This window comes from Antedon mediterranea, chromosome 8 (genome assembly GCF_964355755.1).
Source record: "Antedon mediterranea chromosome 8, ecAntMedi1.1, whole genome shotgun sequence".
Classification (NCBI taxonomy): Eukaryota; Metazoa; Echinodermata; class Crinoidea; order Comatulida; family Antedonidae; genus Antedon; species Antedon mediterranea.
The window spans coordinates 10,811,350-10,834,394 of record NC_092677.1 but is presented as its reverse complement, the minus strand read 5'-3'; the positions used below and the strand labels follow the sequence as shown (position 1 = coordinate 10,834,394).

Below are 23,045 nucleotides of genomic sequence, written 5' to 3'. Positions count from 1 at the left end.
GGATTTCCCAGTGATTTCTTCATGCTTTACAAACTATGCTATTTTTAGATCAAAGCGTCAAAAGGGTATTCCTAGCTTGTTTTGCAAACTAACACAACGACGAAAAGCATCCTCGCGGTGGTTCTCTCGCGCCACACTCCGCGTCGCGTTTTCCGTATTCGAGAAATAACAACCTTCATGTTTTGGCCTAAAGTAATTGAAACTTTGATAAAAAGAGAACGTAACTTTTACTAAGCTACATTGGCAAACAATTGTGTTTATCAATATCACAAACAACAAATAAATTGAGCTGAGTGCAATTTTATGTTGAGCTTGATCACAACAAAGGGGGTCAAATGCTGTAGGCCCTACTATGTACAACGTCAACACTATCATGGGCCTATCCAGTCCAAATGATTGTTTATAGGCCTACTAGTTACTAGGGCTAGTAATAATACAGTTTTAAAATCTAATTTTCAGATAATTGTATTATTAAATTCTAGTTGTATTATAATATTATTATTATTAATATTATTATAATAATTGATAATAATGGGTTGGTTTGTGTCTAACGTTCAAACTTTGACATTTTATTAAATTAGCAAGATCCTTTATTATTAATATTAAATTGTGACTTAAAAATCTACACTGATGACGGTTTATCAAAGCAACTACATTTCGTTTGAACAATATCAGGAAATTATTAGGCCTCCACTACATTGCGAAATATAGTTAAACAATAGATAGTACGTATTCGTTGATTCGCCACATCATTTTAATCTTTTGTATAGATAATATTATCGGTGACTCATAATAGGTATTTCGAAATCTAGATAGGTGGGTTTCGTCAGTCCGACTACTGTGAATGAATTAGTTTCACGTAAAAAATATGTAGGCCCTATTCTTTTTATACAGAGAGAGCCTACTGTAGGGTTTAAACGCATGAGAACAAGATTCGAACCCATGACATGTGCCTGTCAATTAAACTTAGTACAATGCTATTTAATGCTGGACTCTAATTAACAATAATAATGATATTATATACTGTAGTCCTATTTTATTCAAAGGCCGTCGCAGTGGGCGTATCCTGTATATCCTACTGTGTTATCACGAAACAAAATACATGGTGATGACGACACCGTACTGATTTTTAAATCAGTTTAAGATTTTAAAATCGTCTGGCATCACATCCTTTAAAAATCAAGGTCTGTGTCTAGTTATGCCACAAATCCTTAATACAATAATCTGTATCATTACAACTACTTAACTGATAAAACTAATTTTGAAGGTGCTGCATTAACATTTAAAGTTCGTTCAAATACTCTACCTTTGAATGATAGAACTGCAAATTGGAATATTGATAATAATAAAAAATGTAAATTATGCGGTACAAATTAGGACGAAGACATCCATCATTTCATCCTTAATTGTCCAGCTTTAAATAATATACGTAATCAGAAATTATTTAATTTATATGTGGAAATGTATAGAAATGGCAGCAAAGATATGTTATGATACTTTTTATACTTACCATGAAAATGACAAACTTAAATATATTTTGGGATATTCAGATAATTTAATTGATGACGAGTGTGAAAATATTTTGGATAGTTTTTGTAAAAGATACCTAAAAAGAGCATGGAAATTTCGAAATGATTCACTGAACTCCATGACTCAATAACTATGTTATCTACATTGCTACATTAAAATTGAAAAGGGGTGGGTGAGGGGGTTTGGTGGGTTTCGTAATAACCTGTATTTAGTCAGGTGATTTTATTTAATACACTTTTACTATATTTTGTTTTGTATTCATTTGTGTAAAGTAATTATCTACTGTATATATCGATTTAAATTGGGGGTGGGTGGGGGGGGGGAGGGGCTGGATAGGGGTTGATAGTTGTTTATGCCTTTATACTTTTCTATGTAATTCATTAATTGTTATATTTTATATTGTTTTTGTGAAGGATGCACCTTTGTACTAAGTGTGCCACCGATCTAAAGGTGTAATTCCAAATAAATAAATAAATAAATAAATACACCCATCATCATCATGAAACGTTAACGGCAGATTTGATGCGGTCTTTTATTTGTATATCATCAGTGGAACTTTTAAACGAACATTTACGTTCTTCTAGAGACGTGTGACGTTACAATCAAAACACACGTACCCACATTATTCGACATGACGAAACTCATCATTTAGCTGGTGACTCACGCCGAGAATTCGTTTCACAAATTTTGAATCACCACCCTAGCAACCACTAAGAAATGAATTCCCACGGAGGAACGATATCGAAGGGGGATCGATGGTAAAGTTTTGTTATGGGACATGAATAGCAAATAGTGAAAAATACATTGTGGACACTCGGTTTAATCATGGAGTAGAAATGTTTTCCTCCATGTTTTCCTTTAATCAACCATGGATGTGTCCATCATTGTAAACACGTACCCAATCCAGGTACATTGCAAATATTATAATCATGACGGGTTAACTTAAAAACTAAAAGATGAAATACGTTTTCAAATTGCAATTGATTTTTTTTTATTTATCACGAAGATAAGTGTAGTTTCAAATGGTATATATTTCTGCTTGAAAAGAAGCAAGGATCATTTGGTATTTGATTGTATTAAATAATTGTTTTGGCTCATATCCAACCTGACCAAGTCAGAATAATAGTAATAAAATACTGCAAAAAAATTATTATTATTGTTGTTATTGATGATTTTAAATGAACAAAGTGGTCATGCGATTGGATTTTATCACGTAATATACTTACTATATATAAATAATTTGGAAATTTTATTTTTGATGCAGAATTCTTCGACCATGCAATTGTATTGATTGGGATTGACGATGTATAAATTTCGTCATTTTCATTATTTCCATTAAAAACCGTCTTTTAGCACAGCCAGAATTGATGATGATGAGTTAATAATATATTGGTTGCCTATGATTATTGATTTAATGTATAGGACTTCATAAAATACAGGGTACAAGGGGAGGGGGCGGGTGTGATAATTGCACAAAAAAATCTATTGATTGCGACCCTGGATACCAATCTAGGTACCTTATACCCCCTGCACCCAAACCTTCCTGTTTTAGGCTTCATATACTTTTTGTAATGAAAAGAAATAAATAAAACGTAGACATTTTAGCGGGAGGACGGGTGTAGTTTTTTAATTAATCGTTTTCTCGACATTTTATACTTCATCTGTGCGTCATCGTCAGTCGATATGTACTGTATAGGGTCTATTGTGAGTAATCAACTAAAAATACGTAACATAAAATCCCCGACCCCATTTACGAATGTTTCTAAAAATAAATTTATGGTTAAAAACCTCATCTCAAAATAAATATTTCTAAGTATACGCTTCAAAAAATAAAACTCCCCACTTACAAATATGTCTTTAAATATGTTTATAAGACCCTACCAGTTTCAATGATTACGAAACATTTTTAATGGAAATGTGTCCAAAATCCTTTGTGTTGGAGCTAACAGGTGAGATATTCGTCATCGCGACAACGTTTTCAGCATAAATTCAATACGATTCAATTGATCAAACAATAATTCCAAAGTGCCGCTTCTCGTGAAGGTCAATGGAACGTTTGTCTTTCAAGGTTCATTCAAGCGTGACTAAGCTCTGAACGAGTCTTGACCTATTATTATTAATCGTAATAATGTATTCTATGTCAATTCTCCTATGATGAAATGGAAAATTTTAAAAATATAAATACAAACAAGGACACTTCTATATAGAATCAATGGTGTTTTTTTTCAAAACCTATTCAAAAACACAATATAAATATAAATAAAAACACACAAATCAAATTTTTCTAAAAATATATGGAGCCTACCACCATAAATGTTTTTTACAAAGCATCATTGATTTTGTAGGTTGAATAAACAAAAATCTAAAAAGATTGTAAACTTATATTATGCAAAACATTATGATTGACAGGTTGAAAAAAAAAACAACTGCTAATAGTATAAATATCTATTATTTATTCACTAAAAACAACAACACAATTTAAAATTTATTCACAGATTTGTACACGGATATTATTTTTACACTTTTAAAATGATTCTAATTAGGAACCACATGTTGACTTTGATAAATACTGTACAGAATATAGCTTGCCTATTCATGTACTGTAATTAGTGACTACTTTATATTATTGTGATCTGGAATAAATACAAAATACAGCATGCCTATTCATGTTACCATACTCTAATTATAGTGACCACTTTATTGTGATTTGGAATGAATACAAAATACAGCATGCCTATTCATGTTAGCATACTCTAATTAGTGACCACTTTATTGTGATTTGGAATGAATACAAAATACAGCATGCCTCATGTTACCATACTCTAATTAGTGACCACTTTATTGTGATTTGGAATGAATACAAAATACAGCATGCCTCATGTTACCATACTCTAATTAGTGACCACTTTATTATGATTTGGAATAGTGATAAATAAAAAACACAGCTTGCCTATTTATGTGACTCTGAATAATTAGTAACCATTTGTTGCAACCTGGATGAATTCAAAATACAGCTTTGCTTTCCCATGTGGTCTTTAATTTGAATACTATTTGTTCATATTAACATAATAAATGTATTGACAGACTCCACACTACATTTTTTTTTTTGTATTTATTAGGTTTTAACGGTATTATGTTACAGTATATTGATTTTATGTGTTTACAAGTGAAGAGATGGCGTGAGAAGCATTGCTAAGTTGGAGCAGCAACAAGACCTGCGGACCCTTGGCCAAGCTGCTGCCCTCCAACTGTACTTTCCAACGGCTTAAAACCGAGTTCTTCTGTTGGAACGCCAAATGTTTGAAGTTTCGATTCATAAGTTCTTAGCAAATCGTTGTGAGCCTAAAAGAAGAAAAAATAAATTATTAAATAAAGAAGATAAATTTAAAATAAGAAATTTAAAAACTGTATATGTAAACTAGTTATATATAGTAGAGTTACGTACTGTTGTGGTTGTTTTAATAGTACTTAAGTGGCAGGTCCAGGATTTTGAAATGGGGGTGGGGAGGAGAGGATGGCTGGACAACCCTACTTCTCCTCCCTATAACTTTTCTTTGTACTTATTGCAATAATGGAAAATATAAAGGATACAAAACAGACATCGAAGTGACATTAAAAATTAATGATCACAAGGAAACAATTTCGTTTTAAAAGTTTATTATTGCATCATTGGCAATCTGCCAGCAACAGCCCACACAAAAAGTATATAGTTCAATTGAACCATTGTCCTACTGGTTAAACAAAGACAAGATAATATGAAATAAGCCATACAATAGCAGCAGGTTAAGACAAAAAGAATGACACCTTTTTCTCAATGAATAGAAAAAATATCATTAAAATTATTCATTATATCCACACAATGTCCCCCTGAAAAATTATAAATATTTAAATAGAAAAATTTAAATTTTTTTTAAACACTAATTATTTGTTAAATATGTAATTTCTCATTTTCACAGATTTCCTTATCTTCAAGGAAAGTATATCAGTATATCACGGTTTAGAATTTCTTTTAACTACTAAAGCTCTCTACACAATACAGTCTACAGTAAGTTTGACAAAAAAGTGTGATGTGTCCAAATATGGTAGTGATATGACATCATCATGTCCATATATGGGCACGTCACATTTTTTTTGTCACATAAGATGTGATAGTGCAGATAGAGCTTTTGCTTGTAAATTATATTTTTGATTTGATATCTTACTTAATTGTAAAAAATTGCTTTCAAAATTGTGAGAACACTGAATGCAATAAGAGAAATGAAAAAACAACAACCCTAAAAACAGGAGTACAAAATATCAGTAGGATGATGCAGGTTTTCCTCTCCATGGTAGGATTACATTGTAGAAAATTCCCCTTTGAAATACCTGATCTTATGCAAAGGGTATCCTGTCTACATAATCTCCTTAGTAAAAACAAGATTATAAGATAGATCTGTTAGATTATCAATGTAGTACGTTTAAATAAGGGTTTAACAAAATAAGTACACACGTTGTGTTCCCATCATCAGACAAAATATAGTGGGGTAACCTTGCTACCTGGCCTCCAAGTCTTGAGATTACTGGCCTTTTTGATATATTTTAATGCTTGTTTGTTCCTAATGGGTCTCAGGAGCCCGCGTAAGATCCGAGGCCCCAAAGTCTATGCCATAGTTATCTCCTTTATCAGTTATGTTGATTTGTACTAGTCTATTCAGCGTTTTGATTTTTGTCTGTAATCAAGTATGAAACACCATTTTGTGCCAAACTTGTTATAATTCTCATAGTCTCTCAGTGTTAATGGATAAATACACTCCAAATAAGGCAAAGATCGTGTCCCATCTCCTAGATTTCGGCAAATTGGATTAAAAAGTTCATTTCATTATAAGGTCTACTATTTAAAAATCTGGGATTCGAAACTGAGGACAACCCGTAGTAGCAGACTACCGTCGCATATACGCATTTGCATATTGATGACCAAATACAAAACAATTGCCGCTAACATTGATTTTAATAGATTGGTCTTAAATATGTTCTCAGTTTTACTTTCATAGAACATTAATGTAATAAGTTTTAAACAAACTATACTCTAAAATGCATTGAACTTTGTAATACAGACTAGTTTGATTTCGTCATTCTGCATTTATTACTCTCAGTTTCAACAAAGAACTGGCAAGGAAAACGATAGTTTGGGGATTTGAACCAACCTTTTTCTAATTACTAGAGTTTTTTAACACGACAGAGCTTTTCAAATCAACTATCTTGGTTTTAAGGTCTACACAGAGGCTATAGTGCCCTTTCTTAAATTGTGCATGCTAAGTACAGTATATTAAGTACAGTATATTAAGTACCGTAGGCCTAAATAAATGTTGACAATTATTTTGGGATGGCATATGACTGGACTTAAACCTAGGACTCTAGGAACGGTAGCCAAATCAAGCTACAACTTCACTTATCATTTCCCTTTTTCATGGATTTATTCATAACATACATACATAAAGTTTGCCGTACACCACGTATATTAGTTCTGAAAAGAACTTTTGAGTTTCTAGATGTTTCGATCAATATGCTTTCGTCCTCACTCCTCACAAACCTTCAAACAATATACATAACATACATAGGCATCATGCCTTATATTCAACAAAAGTAAAAACTAGTTAATTTCTACAATGTTGCATAATAGTTTTGTTTTTTGTGACCGCAAAACACGAAATTTTCGATCTCTTGTATCAAAATGTTATTGTTCATTAATAGTTTGAACTTTAAATGGAAATGTACAATAAAACTTCAGGATTTATTTGCTTCTGAGAATTCTAAAAAAGGCCAAATTAACATACAATGAACTTCATCTTCGATTAAACTTAAATTACAAACTTTACATAAATGTTCTTGGAGTGGAACTTTGTTCCGTCTACCTTTTTCTATTTCAAGGTCTCTCGAGCTCCTAAACAAAAATTTATATATTAATTATGTATTTCTTTAAGAAGCTGACGATGAACAAGTTGCTAATAGAGAAAGCACATGATTTTGCACGTAAGCCATCCTGAATTACATTAACATGAGGCAGAATGACTCACTGATAGGAGTCAACAACCTACTGCGTAATAAAAACATAGAGCAACGTGAAGTTATTATGCTCCTGTTATTTTTAATTATTTTATTTTTAAATGTCAATCTTTTTATCAAGTTAGAACACTGATAGATTTGAAATTTTTGATAATCACTATAGCGATTGTTGCTGCCATGGTAACAAGTCATCATCATTGTAAGTCATAATTAACTATATATTAACTGTATATTATATTAATTAATATTCTGTAAAATATAAAGAACTACTAATTTTAATTATGCAATTACAATACAGTAAAATGATTATTTAAAATTATAATAATAATAATAATAAAGCATTTTTAATGGAAAATGCAAAAAATAATGTTGCACAGCTCCTCAAAAACATAAATATGAGATTGTAATGAGAAACCCAACTAGATAGTATCATTACATCCAATTCTGATGACAACCCTGGATACAGTTATTGCCTCGGTTATGCACATTACACAAACAATAAAAAGCGTTTAATGCGAACAAGCCTCCCAATTGACGTAATCGGCTGCTTTAAGTCGAATATGCCGCATAAATTCAACGAAACATTCTGCTGTTATGTTTAAAACATTATTATCTCTGTAATTTCTTGATAGACTGTTACATAACATTTTTAGATGAATAGAGATTTAGGTTGATGAACATGTTTAAAGGGTAAAGGTTTGTTTAATGAAGACATGTTTAGATTAAATTTAGATCTGAATGATATGAGAAATTAACCAATGATTAAAGTAGAAAGGAGACACCTTCTGTCCCCTTCATTTCATTTTCATTTCATTTATTTATTCAACACAATCAGTCAAGGGGTTGTGACGGCAAAAATGTGCCATAACACAAGAGTGTCTGAAGTCCTACAACAAACTACAAAATACAATAGCATAGGGGTAAAAACAGGGATGTTGTCCCCAAAATAGAGGTTCTGTATCTGGATATATTATATACAACTACTTCACTGCTAAAAAAAGCACAGAAATAAATTAAGTTAAGTGAAGTTGTTTGTTCTGATATTTTTACTCTCCAATAATATAAACATGTCAAAGGTCAAGTAATATATACAAATCTCCTAGGGTAATGAACTATTTATAAAAGCTAATATTATCAACACTATTACTCAATTGTAAACATATCTAATGCTTATTACAAACAATTTATATTCAATGTCAAAGGTTGTTATACAAATCAAACTTGGGGCAATGTCCCTAGTAAAGAGATTGATAGCCCAGAGCTAACCTGATGAACATCAAATATAGTGTCAGAGATATATATTACATAGTTTTGTGTGTATCAAGGTATGATTTTTTTTACATGACTTGTACATAATGAATCAACGTTTCACAGAATTCAATGGAAACTGGGACAACCAACGTTCAATAACATTGAATATGAGATTGATGAGCAATTACTTGGGAAGACTAAATGGCAACGATTTAAATGGCGGGAGGATAAATGTCCGGAAAAATTAAAAAGCATGTTTTTTGGAAGCCTGTCAACATTGATACATTTCTATATTCGTGATAAACTCTTTAAGATCTCATGAATATTTTGTCTGTGAAGTCACTGACATTTCTACATATAGTGTGAAGCACATTGTAGTATTTATTTGTGTACGTGCACAACACATTTATCGTAGTTTATTGGTTTAATCATAAAATAAAATCATCTAAATACTTGGAAAATAGACATACTATTTAGTATAGCATTAACACATCCTGTTAAAACAAACTGAATTTTTTGTAAACAACTGAAAAGAATCAAAAACTTATGTGTAGCTACTTCCTACATCTTCTCCTCATGCTACACTCCAACCAACTTCTTTTAACCATGACCTCCCACTCCTTCTCCTCACCCTACACTCCACCCTCTTTTAATCATGACCTCCCACTCCTTCTCCTCACCATACACTCCATTCTCTTAATCATGACCTCCCACTCCTTCTCCTCACCATACACTCCATTCTCTTTTAATCATAACCTCCCACTTGTTTTCCTCACCCTACACTCCACACTCTTTTAATCATGACCTCCCACTCCTTCTTCTCACCCTACACTCCACCCTCTTTTAATCATGACCTCCCACTCCTTCTCCTCACCATACACTCCTTTCTCTTTTAATCATGACCTCCCACTTGTTTTCCTCACCCTACACTCCACCCTTTTTTAATCATGACCTCCCACTTGTTTTCCTCACCCTACACTCCACCCTCTTTTAATCATGACCTCCCACTCCTCATCACCCTACACTCCATTCTCTTTTAATCATGATCTCCCACTTGTTTTCCTCACCCTACACTCCACCCTCTTTTAATCATGACCTCCCACTCCTCATCACCCTACACTCCATTCTCTTTTAATCATGACCTCCCACTTGTTTTCCTCACCCTACACTCCATCCTCTTTTAATCATGACCTTCCACTCCTCATCACCCTACACCCCATTCTCTTTTAATCATGACCTCCCACTCCTTCTTCTCACCCTACACTCCACTCTATTTTAATCATGACCTCCTTCTCCTCACCCTACACTCCACTCTATTTTAATCATGACCTCCCACTCCTTCTCCTCACCCTACATTCCACTCTCTTTTAATCATGACCTCTCACTTGTTTTCCTCGCCCTACACTTCACTCTCTTACCATCATGGTCTCCCTTTACCTTCTGAGATTTTAATCACTATTTGCTTATCACACCATTTCATAAAATAGTAAAGAAACCTCAATTTTAAATTTGGAACAATGTTTATGCTAAATAATCCACATAGATAGAGAGAGGATGGGGGGGAAGAATGGGGGGGGGGGAAAGAGGTGTCGGAGTATATTTAATTTATTACATCATTATGTAAAAGTGAGTGCCCTGAGAGATAGATATTCTCTAATGATTTAAGTACATTACATCATAATAGATTCATAGATCATTTAAAATTTATAAGGAAATCTGATTTACGTATTTTTCTAGGAATATGTGGTACAACCACAAACGGACATGCAGTGCAGTGGCCTTACTCTATGGCACGACTTGTAACAACCTTTTTTTAATGTTTGGTAGAGATGATCAGGAAGATGACTTACCTTACAAACTCTAGCAAGTTCATACTGAAGATCCTTAATTGCACTATTCTTGGAGTCAAGAACATCCTAGAAAATTGTAAAAATAAACAAATTACAAACACAGTCTGTGGTTTTTTAAACCGCTTTTGTGTGGGATCTTTCTGTTTTTTAAACCACTACACAAATTGTACAAATTACACTGTTAAAGGAACAATGTATATATGGAAATAGAAGTGGGACCAGGGAAGAGTTAACTCTTCCCTGGTGGGACAAACCCATGTACTGAAAGAATTTCAGTCTGTCAAATCATGATCTTTTTGGTCTAGTACCTTTCCATAACCTCGCAAATGCTTCAGAAAAGATGTTTTTTTGTATGATTGTGTAAAATGTAAAATTAATACAATACTGTAGGTCTTTATCCAGTGACTACAACTATTAGTTTATACTACAGTCAACTCTCGCAATTGACTAGAATCTCTGAAAAATCACAAACTCTCCAAAAACCAGACCAGGTCCCAAATTCTTTTTTACCATTAAAAACACATTCCAAATACCAGACTTTCTGGGGAAAATCAGACATATTCACAGTCTAAAGGTGTCCGGTAGTGGGAGAGTTTACTGTATAACCAAAGCTACCAAGAAAACAATAATTTGTTTGTTTCTTCTATGAATGATGTTACTGTGTTAATGCACTTTGCAGTTAATAGAGCCAACAGCTTTGGAGGCAACAACCTTTTAAGCGGATTAGCCAAGCTGCAGGGAAGCTTAATTGTATTATGTGTGTTTTATATCAATGTTGTATGTAAATTAAATAAATCAATCAGTAATGTTAAGGAAGGAACAACGTAAACATGAACTTCAACTACAGAGGGCAGATATAACAAAAACATACTTTAAACAGGACATGTTGTTGAGTACAGATCTTGGTTCAGTATGACAGAGTCTGGTGACCATGTTCACTAATCAAACAGAGTGGGGTATTTCCCTTCATACTATTTCACTTAACTTAGATAGGAGGTTTCCCTTAGCCTAAGTGTGAATGGTGAATACGGCCACTGATATATATAAAATTTGCTGAAAATTAGGGGGTAAGATTATACGCATATATTACATTAACAGTTGATTTAACCTCATTATTCATATATGGTGTATAAAGCAAAAATGTACCTCTAGTTTTCTTGTGACTACAGTCAGAGCAGTTGGGTCAAGGTTGGATGCTGAGAGCACCTCGTTCAATTGTGCTTCTTTCTTCTCTAGGGTGTCCGCAAGAGCTCCAAGCTTCTTCTCCAGAAGCAAGTTCTTAAAGTTGCTCTTTTGTTGGACTTCATGGATGGCTTTGACAAATTTACGATAGAGTTCATCTCTTTCATTTTCCATCTGAAAATCACCAATATATTTTATAATACGAATTTGGAAATTGTGGAACAGGAAACTCACGGTATTTGAAAGATAAGATTTTCTTTTTTGAAAGAGCTATTTAAAAACGGAGAGTGCTTACTCAAACGTTTTGATCTCTATAAAAGATCTTTATCAACTGACTCTTTCAAAAAAGAAAATCTTATCTTTTATAAACATAGAAGCTAAATGAAATTTTTCGATGATTTACAGTATTTGATTACTATGAATAATTGTAATACAATACAGAGAGCAAAAATTGTGCACTGAACAATAATAATAACAGCAACAACAATAATACTAAATTAGATAATTACCTTTTCAAATCTTTGTTCAAGTACCTCGTGTTCCCACTGTAAATCTTTAAACTCTTGGTCCATCACTTTCAGTCTGGCCTTAGCACTCTACAAATATCACATAAATAAAATACTTATCTCCAATACAGAAACATGCAGAAACTAAGATGGGGAGAGGGGAAACCAGTCTAAAGGGATCCATCCATAAATTATAGAAAAAACAATTCAAAAGATAAAACACCTTGGTAAAGTTCAGCTATGATTTTCACAATTGTTAAGCCCTTATTTCAAAACTCTGGAATAATACTATACTGCTCTGTCTTAAGGGTCTTTCACACCTGTCCTGGCCTGGTGGCAGCAAATCAAATGTCAATGTTTAATTTTCATGATGCTTCACATGGCTATGCTCCAATCAATATGCTCGTAAAAGTGTGAATATGAAACATTGACGTTTAGATTTGATTTGCCATTGCCAGTGTAAACCTGTCCTGACTCCAAGTTTTCCAATATAGTCTAAAACTAAATATTTGTTTGTTTATGACAACCATACTGGATCATTCTATAAGTGCTTACAGCAAGTGATGCCTTGTCTTTTTCATAATTTGCCAGTTGTCTTTGTAATTCTGCCACCTCTTCTCTTGCTTTCTCCAGTGGTTCTTTCAACCTCTTGTTCTCCAGTTGGATTTCATTCATCTGTTTTTCCATTCTTTCTTCCTTCTTCTTCATCTCTTCCACTTGTTCCTAGAAAAAGGAATTCAAAATAGAATCATTAAAAGTATCGAAATAAAAATGTTCTTAGCCATGATGATAATGGCCATGACTACATGTATCACCTTCACATTCACATCGAATCAGCGTTCTATCACGCATTCTTCTTCTTCTATTTAGAAGCAAACTTCATTGTTGAAGGCTACTGCTCTAGCTTTTGAAATTTGTATGCATATGGTACACAGTTTCATTGCTTCCAGTAAAACATGCTTAAAGCTTTGTCTACACTCAAACTTTATGTGACAAACAAAATATGATGTGCTCATATATGGACTTAATGATATCATATCACTACCATATTTAGGCACATCACACTTTTTTTTAAACTAGTTTGATAATGTAGACAGAGCTTTAGAAAATTTACTTCTTGTGGAATTTTATCACATTACATTACAATTATTTAAAGATTGCAATCCTCACCTGACGTTGTGATAAACCTCTGTCTACACTATCAAACTATTGTAATATGCTTAAATATGGTGGTGATATGACAGAGCTTTATACGTAGATGCTATGATGCTTGGAGCATGGGAAGGAACATATTTTGAAAAGACTCATTTACCTTTAGTGAGTTAATCAGTGCCAAATTATTCAAGGTGATGTCATTGTAATAGTTCTTAATGTCACTAAACGCTTTTTCGTGATTCTTCATCAAGGTATTGATTTGCCCGTTTTTACGTTCTTCAATCTCATGAATTTCTGTTTTCCGCCTCAATTCTAGTTCATCTCTCAGCATGCGCATTTTCTTCTCATATTTTGCCTCGATTTCTGTGAAAGATAAATGTTTATCATTTTTAGACAAGATGACAAAATAGCTTGCAGATGTTTGACAGCCAATCATATCACAGTCATTGTAGTCATGTGATCCTTCAGTAACAAAGACTGACTCCAAACAATGGCAAACTCAGAGTTTGCAAACAGATGCTTGTTGCTTGTTAAGTTTACTAGTATAGACTGGGCATTAAATAGACTAAAATCTGTCTACATTATCAAACTAGTTTGACAAAAAAAAGTGTGATTTGCCAAAATATGGTATTGATATGCCCAAATATGGTAGTGATGACATCATGTCCATATAAACCACACTTATTTTGTTAAACTAGTTTGATAGTGTAGACAGAGATTAAGAAGTCAATGTTACCTTTCGCTTCTCTTTCAAATTCATCACGTAGAAATGAGACTTGCTCGTCATGTTTCTAGAAAAAAATAAATAAAAAAAAGAACACATTATAAGAGTGGCAGATATGAATTGGGTAGACTTTAGATTTTAAACTACGTACACTTACTGTATATACTCATATTCACTATTAGTACTGAGTAACATTAGTAAGTTAGACAATAGAAATTGTAAATAATGATTTAGCTTTTGCTTATTTTATTTTGTATCTCTATTAAGATTTAGTGACAGAATTATTTTTTCAGTAATTTTTCATTGGATATATATATATATATATAAATCCAAAGGCAAAATACTGAAAAAATGACAATGCTGTGGGTATCAGTGGCTGGATCTCAATGGAGATACCAAAAAAAGGCGAAAGTCTAAATCAAAACGATAAAGTAAAACAGTCAGAAAAGTTAGCAGAGCTTTCGGGCAACACTATTTGCAACATTTTTGCTTTGTACTGTACAAAATACTCTATGAAGATCAATAATTAAGTTAATAAACTTAAAAAAACCAACATACAATTTTAAGATTTTTGATAATATCCTCATGCGCAAGTTCCTGATCTTTGAGGGAGACCTTCAATCCACGTTTGTCCTTTCGTAAATCCGATTCCTGCCCTCGATGGTCATCTTGCGCCAATTTGATGGCAACTGCACTTTCTGCTTTCAGCTCCGAGATATTATTCTGGTGTTCATACAAGAGATGCTTAACCTTCTGTTTATAAACCTAGGTTAACAAGAAAACGTTAGTTTTAATTCTTTATTTGGTTTATTTATTAGTTTGTTTGTTCATTAAAATGTTACCAATTTTTATAAAAGTTTGAAATTAATTTCTACATTGGTCGCTGCAATCCACATTTATTTATACTTAATGATTTATAAAGAAATATATGTAATATTTGTGTTTCTGTTTTTTAATTACTAGAAGAGCAATCGGAGCAATTTGAGAATTTTGATATTTGATCTTGACCTTTTACGACCTAACAAATGCAAACTTGTTGTTTCTTATACAAAGCTGCACCCACCCACTAAGATTAAAAATCGTGCTACCCCTAGTCTGAATAAAGCAAGAGATTTGGTGAATTATTGTAAAATTCATTCTTTTATTCTATTCTTCTTCACCTTTATTTCTACTTGATGTCTTTCTTCAGCGTCTTCCATCTCCCTGTCTTTGTTCCGTAGCTCTGCTTTTGCTTCCTCTTGTTGACGTTTTGTAATTTCCCAAAACGTGTTCACTTTATCTCGTTCCAATTGAAAGTAGTTCCTTTCCTCTCTTTCTCTGTCTAATTCTTCACGTAATCGTCCAATATGTTCTTCCAACTACAATAATAAAGTGAAATGAAAAAGCGATATATATTGTAAGTATTACTGTGAGATATTGTAAGTATTATTGTGAGATATTGTAAGTGTTTTGTGAGATATTGTAAGTATTATTGTGAGATATTGTAAGTATTATTGTGAGATATTGTAAGTATCATTGTGAGATATATATTGTAAGTATTATTGTGAGATATTGTAAGTATTATTGTGAGATATATATTGTAAGTATTATTGTGAGATATTGTAAGTATTATTGTGAGATATTGTATATATTATTGAGATATATATTGTAAGTATTATTGTGAGATATTGTACGTATTATTGTGAGATATTGTAAGTATTATTGTGAGGTATATATTGTAAGTATTATTGTAAGATATTGTAAGTATTATTGTGAGATATTGTAAGTATTATTGTGAGATATTTTAAGTATTATTGTGAGATATATATTGTAAGTATTATTGTGAGATATTGTAAGTATTATTGTGAGATATATATTGTAAGTATTATTGTGAGATATTGTAAGTATTATTGTGAGATATTGTATATATTATTGAGATATATATTGTAAGTATTATTGTGAGATATTGTACGTATTATTGTGAGATATTGTAAGTATTATTGTGAGATATATATTGTAAGTATTATTGTAAGATATTGTAAGTATTATTGTGAGATATTATAAGTATTATTGTGAGATATTGTAAGTATTATTGTGAGATATTGTAAGTATTATTGTAAGAGAAATATATATTGTAAGTATTTTATTGTAAGTGAGATATATATTGTAAGTATTATAGTGAGATATATATTGTAAGTATTATTGTTAGATATATTTTTAAGTATTATTGTGAGATATATATTGTAAGTATTATTGTGAGATATTGTAAGTATTATTGTGAGATATTGTAAGTATTATTGTGAGATATTGTAAGTATTATTGTGAGATATTTTAAGTATTATTGTAACAGAAATATATATTGTAAGTATTTTATTGTAAGTATTATAGTGAGATATATGTTGTAAGTATTATTGTGAGATATACATTTAAGTATTATTGTGAGATATATTTTGTAAGTATTATTGTAAGTGAAATATTGTAAGTATTATAGTGAGATATATATTGTAAGTATTATTGTGAGATGTATATTTAAGTATTATTGTGAGATATATATTGTAAGTATTATTGTAAGTGAGATATATATTGTAAGTATTTTATTGTAAGTGAGATATATATTGTAAGTATTATAGTGAGATATATATTTAAGTATTATAGTGAGATATATATTGTAAGTATTATTGTGAGATATATATTGTAAGTATTATTGTGAGATATATATTTAAGTATTATTGTGAGATATATATTGTAAGTATTTTATTGTAAGTGAGATATATATTTTAAGTATTTTATTGTAAGTGAGATATATATTGTAAGTATTATATAATTACATTCTTTTCTAGTTACCAAGCAGTATTACTTTATTTATTAATTGTTTTACAGTTAATTACTGTAATTAATTACCTGTTCTTTTGACATTTCCTCTGTTGACATGCCATCAATGACAGTTGGTGTTTTGGATTTTGCAGACTTCTTCTTCTTTCCTCCTTTCTTACCTTTCCCACTCTTCTTTTTTGGTGGCTGATATTAATAAAAATAAGAATATATTTATAAAGATTTAGCATAGCCATTAGAGTCAAGGCTATACATCCATAAAATAAAGTATATATCCCTAGGCCTAGGCTAGTATAGGCCTAGATTTATTTAAACTCAATAAAACTAAAGATGGTCATGGACATGGACATGGAATGCAATGTCTGACAATGTTTACTTTATTTTTAATTTTAGTCTAGCCTAGGCCTAACCCCTGCCTGGTTACTTAATTATTTAATTAATTATTACTTATTTACTAGATAGGCATAGGCCTAGGCCTAGTAAGTAGGTCTAGCCTAGATACTGTCTATGTATAGTCTTAGTATAGACTAGGCCTATCTAGAGGCTAGGCTAGGCCTGGCCCTAGCCTATAGTTACTTAGGGGGCCTGGTAGGATAATGAATTACTATGCTAGGCCTAGCCAGGTACCCTACTATAGCTAAGTATAGGGGCCCTTTAGCGCCGGCCAGGCCTCCTCTAGGTAGTCTAAAAAGCCGAGCTAGGCCTAGCAGAGAGAGGCGGCTAGGCCTAGTTAGGTAGGCCTATATAGCCTAATAGTAGTGTGGGCCTAAACTTAAAAGTTAAGGTATTAATTTAAAAGGACTCATCAAAATAAATTAGGTAGGCCAAGGTCTAAAAATAATGGAACTGATAGGCCTTACAAAATGTGCATTTTGTACTTACCATTTTGTGTATTGAAATAAAATAATTACGCTTATTCTAGGTCAAATTAATTCTGGAATGTAGGCCTACAAATACAATGAGTTCGTGGTGTTGTTTTTTGGCATGACAACCAGTGTTTTTTCCGACCGCCTGCCCTAAAACATCGACCGAATGGTGGCGCTGTGCACAAAATTGAAGCAGAGCAAAGATCTTCAATGGCTCTGAATTGAAGTTTTCATCACGACCACAATACAGAAATTGCAGCATTGAAATTAGTTCCGACGGAACAATCAACACATTTTTTAAATAAAAAGAGCAAGATATTAATGAAGAAATGCAAATCAAAAAGTTGTGACTTTAGGCGTTCTTCTGATGAATTAATATTATTATGTTCTGGAATTGATACACGTTCCCATATTAAAATGTCGGTACTATATTTACCATTTCAATTTTTTTGTTTTGGTTTTTCTCTTTCCTTTTATATTTTTAAATTTGTACAGTATTTTAATTTAAAGATGATGCAACTTTCTAGTTTATGGTTTATTAATGTAAAAGTGTAGATTCAATAAATTATTTTATCATATGACATACACTGCCCAATATCAAATTATTTTGACTGAACAGTAACTAATATTTGATTGTCAATGGTGTAAACAGTATTACAATGAGTGAGTTTTTTATATTGAAGCTATTGGTTTTTTTTTTATAACATATAAAACATGTAACAGTACAGTAGTTGCATTGTGGTGTTAATATTCTAGATCATTTGGTGTACTAAGTCCAACTAAGGGTAAGTTCACTTGTTACCTGAGTGAGGTATTAACTGGTTGTTACTCCAAAAAGATTATAAAAAACGAAAACGCGTTCCATTGTTACTGTGTACAGGAATTATACTGTCTTCATTGCAATAAAACGCGTCATGAGCAATGTCAACGGAAAATACTCTGTAACTCATAAAAATTGGAATTTCCATAGGGTCTATATAAATCGTAAATCGCAGATAAATCGTCAATATATGCGATAAAAATACGACTGTTCAGCAGCAGCATCAATTGTACGAGTGTTTAAACGTATGGCTTGACCCGGAACACAAACACTGAACATTTAGGTAAGCTTATAGTATTATGTTTTGTGGTTCCAATTAAGAGGAAAGTATGTTTAAAGCTAGGCCTAGGCCTACTAGGCTAGGCCTAACTTATTTGCCTTTTTCAGGCAGGTGGTGTGGTCTGTACTGTAGCTAGCCTAGGTAGGTGCGGCCTAATCTTATCTGGGCTAGCCTAGGGCCGACTACGAACGCCAATAAAGTTATCATTTATGTCATAGGTTTGATATTATTATTATCAGGCTTATATATTTTTTTATTATTAAAAAATAGTTGCATTGTTGTGGTGATCATCAATATATATAGGCCTAGCCTATTTCTATAGGGTCTAGGCCTAGGCACTCCTAGTAGTAGGAAATATTTTAGTTTTTAACATATTTTTTATTTTATTGATAAACAAAATAGACACAATGGAGTCCTTATTGAAAGAATACCTGAAATGTAGAATACCAGAGAATTCTACAGAAGCAAGCAGGGAACTTGAAACGGCAGCTAAAAAATCTGAACATCTTTACTTTCTTCGCTTTGATCTTAACAAAACAGGAAATTTGAGAAAGGCTCTTGAGAAAGTTGAACAATTGGCTCTGAATTTGTACAAAACTCCATGGAAAAGAGAGCTGTACAAATTGAAGGTACAAATTAAGGGCTTAGTATATAGTATTCACATCTATTTACATCTAATTATTATTATATAAATTCAAAATTGCCTGACCAGCCATGTGGTCCTATCAATTAATAATGAGCACATACAGTGTATGCTGTGTGATCTAGTTCAAAATTTGTATAATTAAGGAAAGACATGATTATTTAACCAAAACAGTCCCATGACACATCATTTATTATTTTATTTAATGTCTTTAGGCACAAGTGGTCAATAGTGAATTAATCACTGTCCTCTCCCTGATACAGGGGCTATTTCCTGAACCAGTTCACCACGGTAACCCCATCTCCTCTCGAATTTGAAACTGGGTTCCTTAAAGTGCACACGGGTAAACTGTGTACCCAGGACCTACAGTTTATAGTCCTTATTCGAGAAGAATACTTGTTCCACCACCATAACTAGGAGCAATTCAATCTCGATATTGTTGGCTCTTTAGGTACAGTAAACGACACCTCTGCCTTAACAGCTTGGCTATTTGACCATATGTAATTGGTTTACACAAAATATCTTGTATTACTATATACTAAAACTATCAATCTGTTAGAAGTTTTGTGCTTGCATGTTAACTATTGTAATTCTTCTTTTATTATCATTATATTTATCGTGTATATACCAAATAAAAACCCCAAACTTTGTTTCTTGTTTACTATAGGAGTATGGAGCACTTATTCAGAATTACCTTAAGCCAGCCTTGTCTAATTATGAAGATTTATTAAAGGTGTTAGGATATGAGAAACAGGGCCATCTCTATGTATTGAATATTCAAAAGAAAATGAAAAAAGAGAAGTTTTCGGGTAATGTCAAGGACTACTTTTTAAAAGTGGCAATTGATTTATACATATTACAGGTTAGAGAACCGCCCAATGAGGTTGTAAAATTCAGTGTGAAAAAATATAACACTGATAACAACACTGCTCATTCTAGCGGCAGTCAGATAAGAGGTTCTGATACAGGCTATTCGAATAGATCTGTTATCCCTCCCAGCAGTAGCATTGGTAGTAAATTTCATTCACAACGTCATACTGATGGCAACAATCTTCATTCTAGCAGTCCTGATGAAACAGACTTGTATAGCAGTGAAGATACAGGTCAGGTCAGTAGTGACATTAGTAAGAAAATAGAAAGTGGACATTCTCAGTTTGGTGAATCAGAATCGAAGATAAAACATCCACCAAAAGATAACATAAATAATAGTGGAAATATGAATAATAAAAAGTATTCAAATATTGATCCTCATAAGAGTTCATCAAAACCAAAAGAAAAACCTCACCAAGAATACAGAAATGAAGCTACAGTTAAACAAAAAGTTGAAACTATAAACTATAATAATCTTAATAGTGCACCAATAGTGAAAGGCCCATTGCCTCAACATTCTGTTCAGGAAAGAGGCAGAACACAGTGTAAGGAAAATAATCTTAATCCAGTTGATGCACCAATAGGGAAAGAGCCATTGCCTCAAATGTGGGAAAATCGTAATCATTCTAATATTGATGGTAATCAATTGAAAACAATCTTGAATTTAAAAGAAGGTGACAGCGAATTAAAAGTGGAGAATACTGACCATAACAGCAAAATGGAAAATGCAAGTAGAAAAGGTGAAAAAGTCAACAATGAAGCTAGAAAAGATCACTTCTCTTCACCACAGGCAGAAACAAATGATTTTAAAACAAGTGACACACAACAGGAAAGAGTGGGTCATCAGAATAATGCTACAAAAGTGAAAGAGCTGGAGAATGTTGGTATGAAGAGTCAAATGAACATAGAAGATTCAAGTGATCTTGGAAATATCATTCACAATGCTAAACGAGTTGGTTTCCCTTCATCAGAGGCAGAAAAACATATCAAAACTCATAGAAATGATAAGTCTCAATTAGAAGAAAATAAAAAACAAATGGACTTTAAAAAAGTAGACAAACTAATTGTCAAATCAAAAGACCATTCTGCTTCTTTCAGTGACGACACCAGTGCAAGAAGCCAACTAGGCATCTTTACTAACAATCAGTCAACTCACAGTCAGGTTCCAGTAAAAAGTAATTTTACAGTATACATGACATCTAAAAACAGGAGTGATATTAGCAGTAGTGGTAGTTCTACAGTATATGTAGCAGAAAGTGAATTCGAAAGAACATCAAGTGATTCAAGATCCCAGCATAGAACCAAAAGGGATGATGTTACAAAAAGTACACCTCGTACAGAATCAACACATTCAAGTACAGATCCCTTTCTAAATACATGTAACCAATGTCGTAAACCTGGATACCAATATTATTGCAATTCATGTAAGAAACAATTCGTGTATTGCACCAAATGTATAAAAAACAAGTCTAAATGCTCAGAAGGAAAGGGTTATTGGCATGACTTTAGCGATTTTAGAACTGGAACTGGAACTGAAACTGGAACTGAAACTGCAGTATAATAAATATTTTTTATTTAATTTGAAAGAAGAAAAATAGATGACAGTTTAGTTGTTGACATTGCATTGAAAAAATCTGATGTCGCAATAGAAATATACTATTGAAATTAAATAAACCTATGGTTGAATTAGCTACAGTTTATAGAATATAAAGTTATAAATTTCTTTCCTTACAGTAGCTGAAGTTAATGACATAGTTTCTAAACTTCTAAGGATATATGCTCCTTTTTGACAAATGACTTGTAAATAATAATTATCTTATTGCTATAAACTCAACCATTATTAATAATTAAATCAACCATTTACAATATATTTAAGCATCAGCATGGGAATGTTCAGATTTTTTCCTGATAAAATTAGAAATACTACTAATACTACGGTATTAAACGATGCTGAATTATAAACAACAAATGAGAATGCATTATAGATAGAGATAGTGAACTATAATCTCTATGATTATACAGTAGTTAATAAGAGTAATAGAAGATGGTTGAAGCAGGGGAGTATCTTGTACTGTACCTACGAATTAAGTTATTATTTCATTTTATATTTAGATACATTTGCTTTTAGAAAAATGTGTTTTTTAGCCTTATCACTATCAGTGTATAGGCCTACATCTCGCTTCTTATTTCATCTTAGTTATAACACTTTTTTTTTTAGTTTTCGAATACTACCTTCTAGGACCAGTGGTGACGACGCCGGGGATTGTAAATACGCAGAAAGACGCGCCTACCGCGTGCCCCGAATATATTTAATATACAGTATTAACATGACGAACTAGGTTACGATCATGGAGGAAATAATTCTTCAATGTTACAATCATCGCAAATTGAAAGCTATTAATTATATACGAGGTTCGCATACCACGGAATATAACTAAATAAATATATAATTGTGTATAATTGACATGCATTCATTGTTTGCAATGTTCCCGTCCATCATATGACACTAGGATAC

General features: G+C 32.3%; 1 protein-coding gene across 1 annotated transcript; it reads right to left on the bottom strand.

Annotated features, from left to right (window-relative positions):
- Positions 1 to 4,007: 4,007 nt before the first annotated feature.
- On the bottom strand, positions 4,008 to 18,025 carry LOC140056171 (dynein regulatory complex subunit 4-like). The gene is made up of 11 exons (XM_072101460.1): positions 17,934 to 18,025; positions 17,121 to 17,237; positions 15,401 to 15,598; positions 14,799 to 15,005; positions 14,253 to 14,307; positions 13,674 to 13,879; positions 12,917 to 13,084; positions 12,365 to 12,451; positions 11,820 to 12,029; positions 10,674 to 10,739; positions 4,008 to 4,872 (listed from the first exon to the last, which is right to left on the bottom strand). Exons 1-11 carry the CDS (start codon positions 17,934 to 17,936, stop codon positions 4,723 to 4,725), a joined length of 1,467 nt encoding a protein of 488 aa, XP_071957561.1. The 5' UTR covers positions 17,937 to 18,025; the 3' UTR covers positions 4,008 to 4,722.
- Positions 18,026 to 23,045: the final 5,020 nt, after the last annotated feature.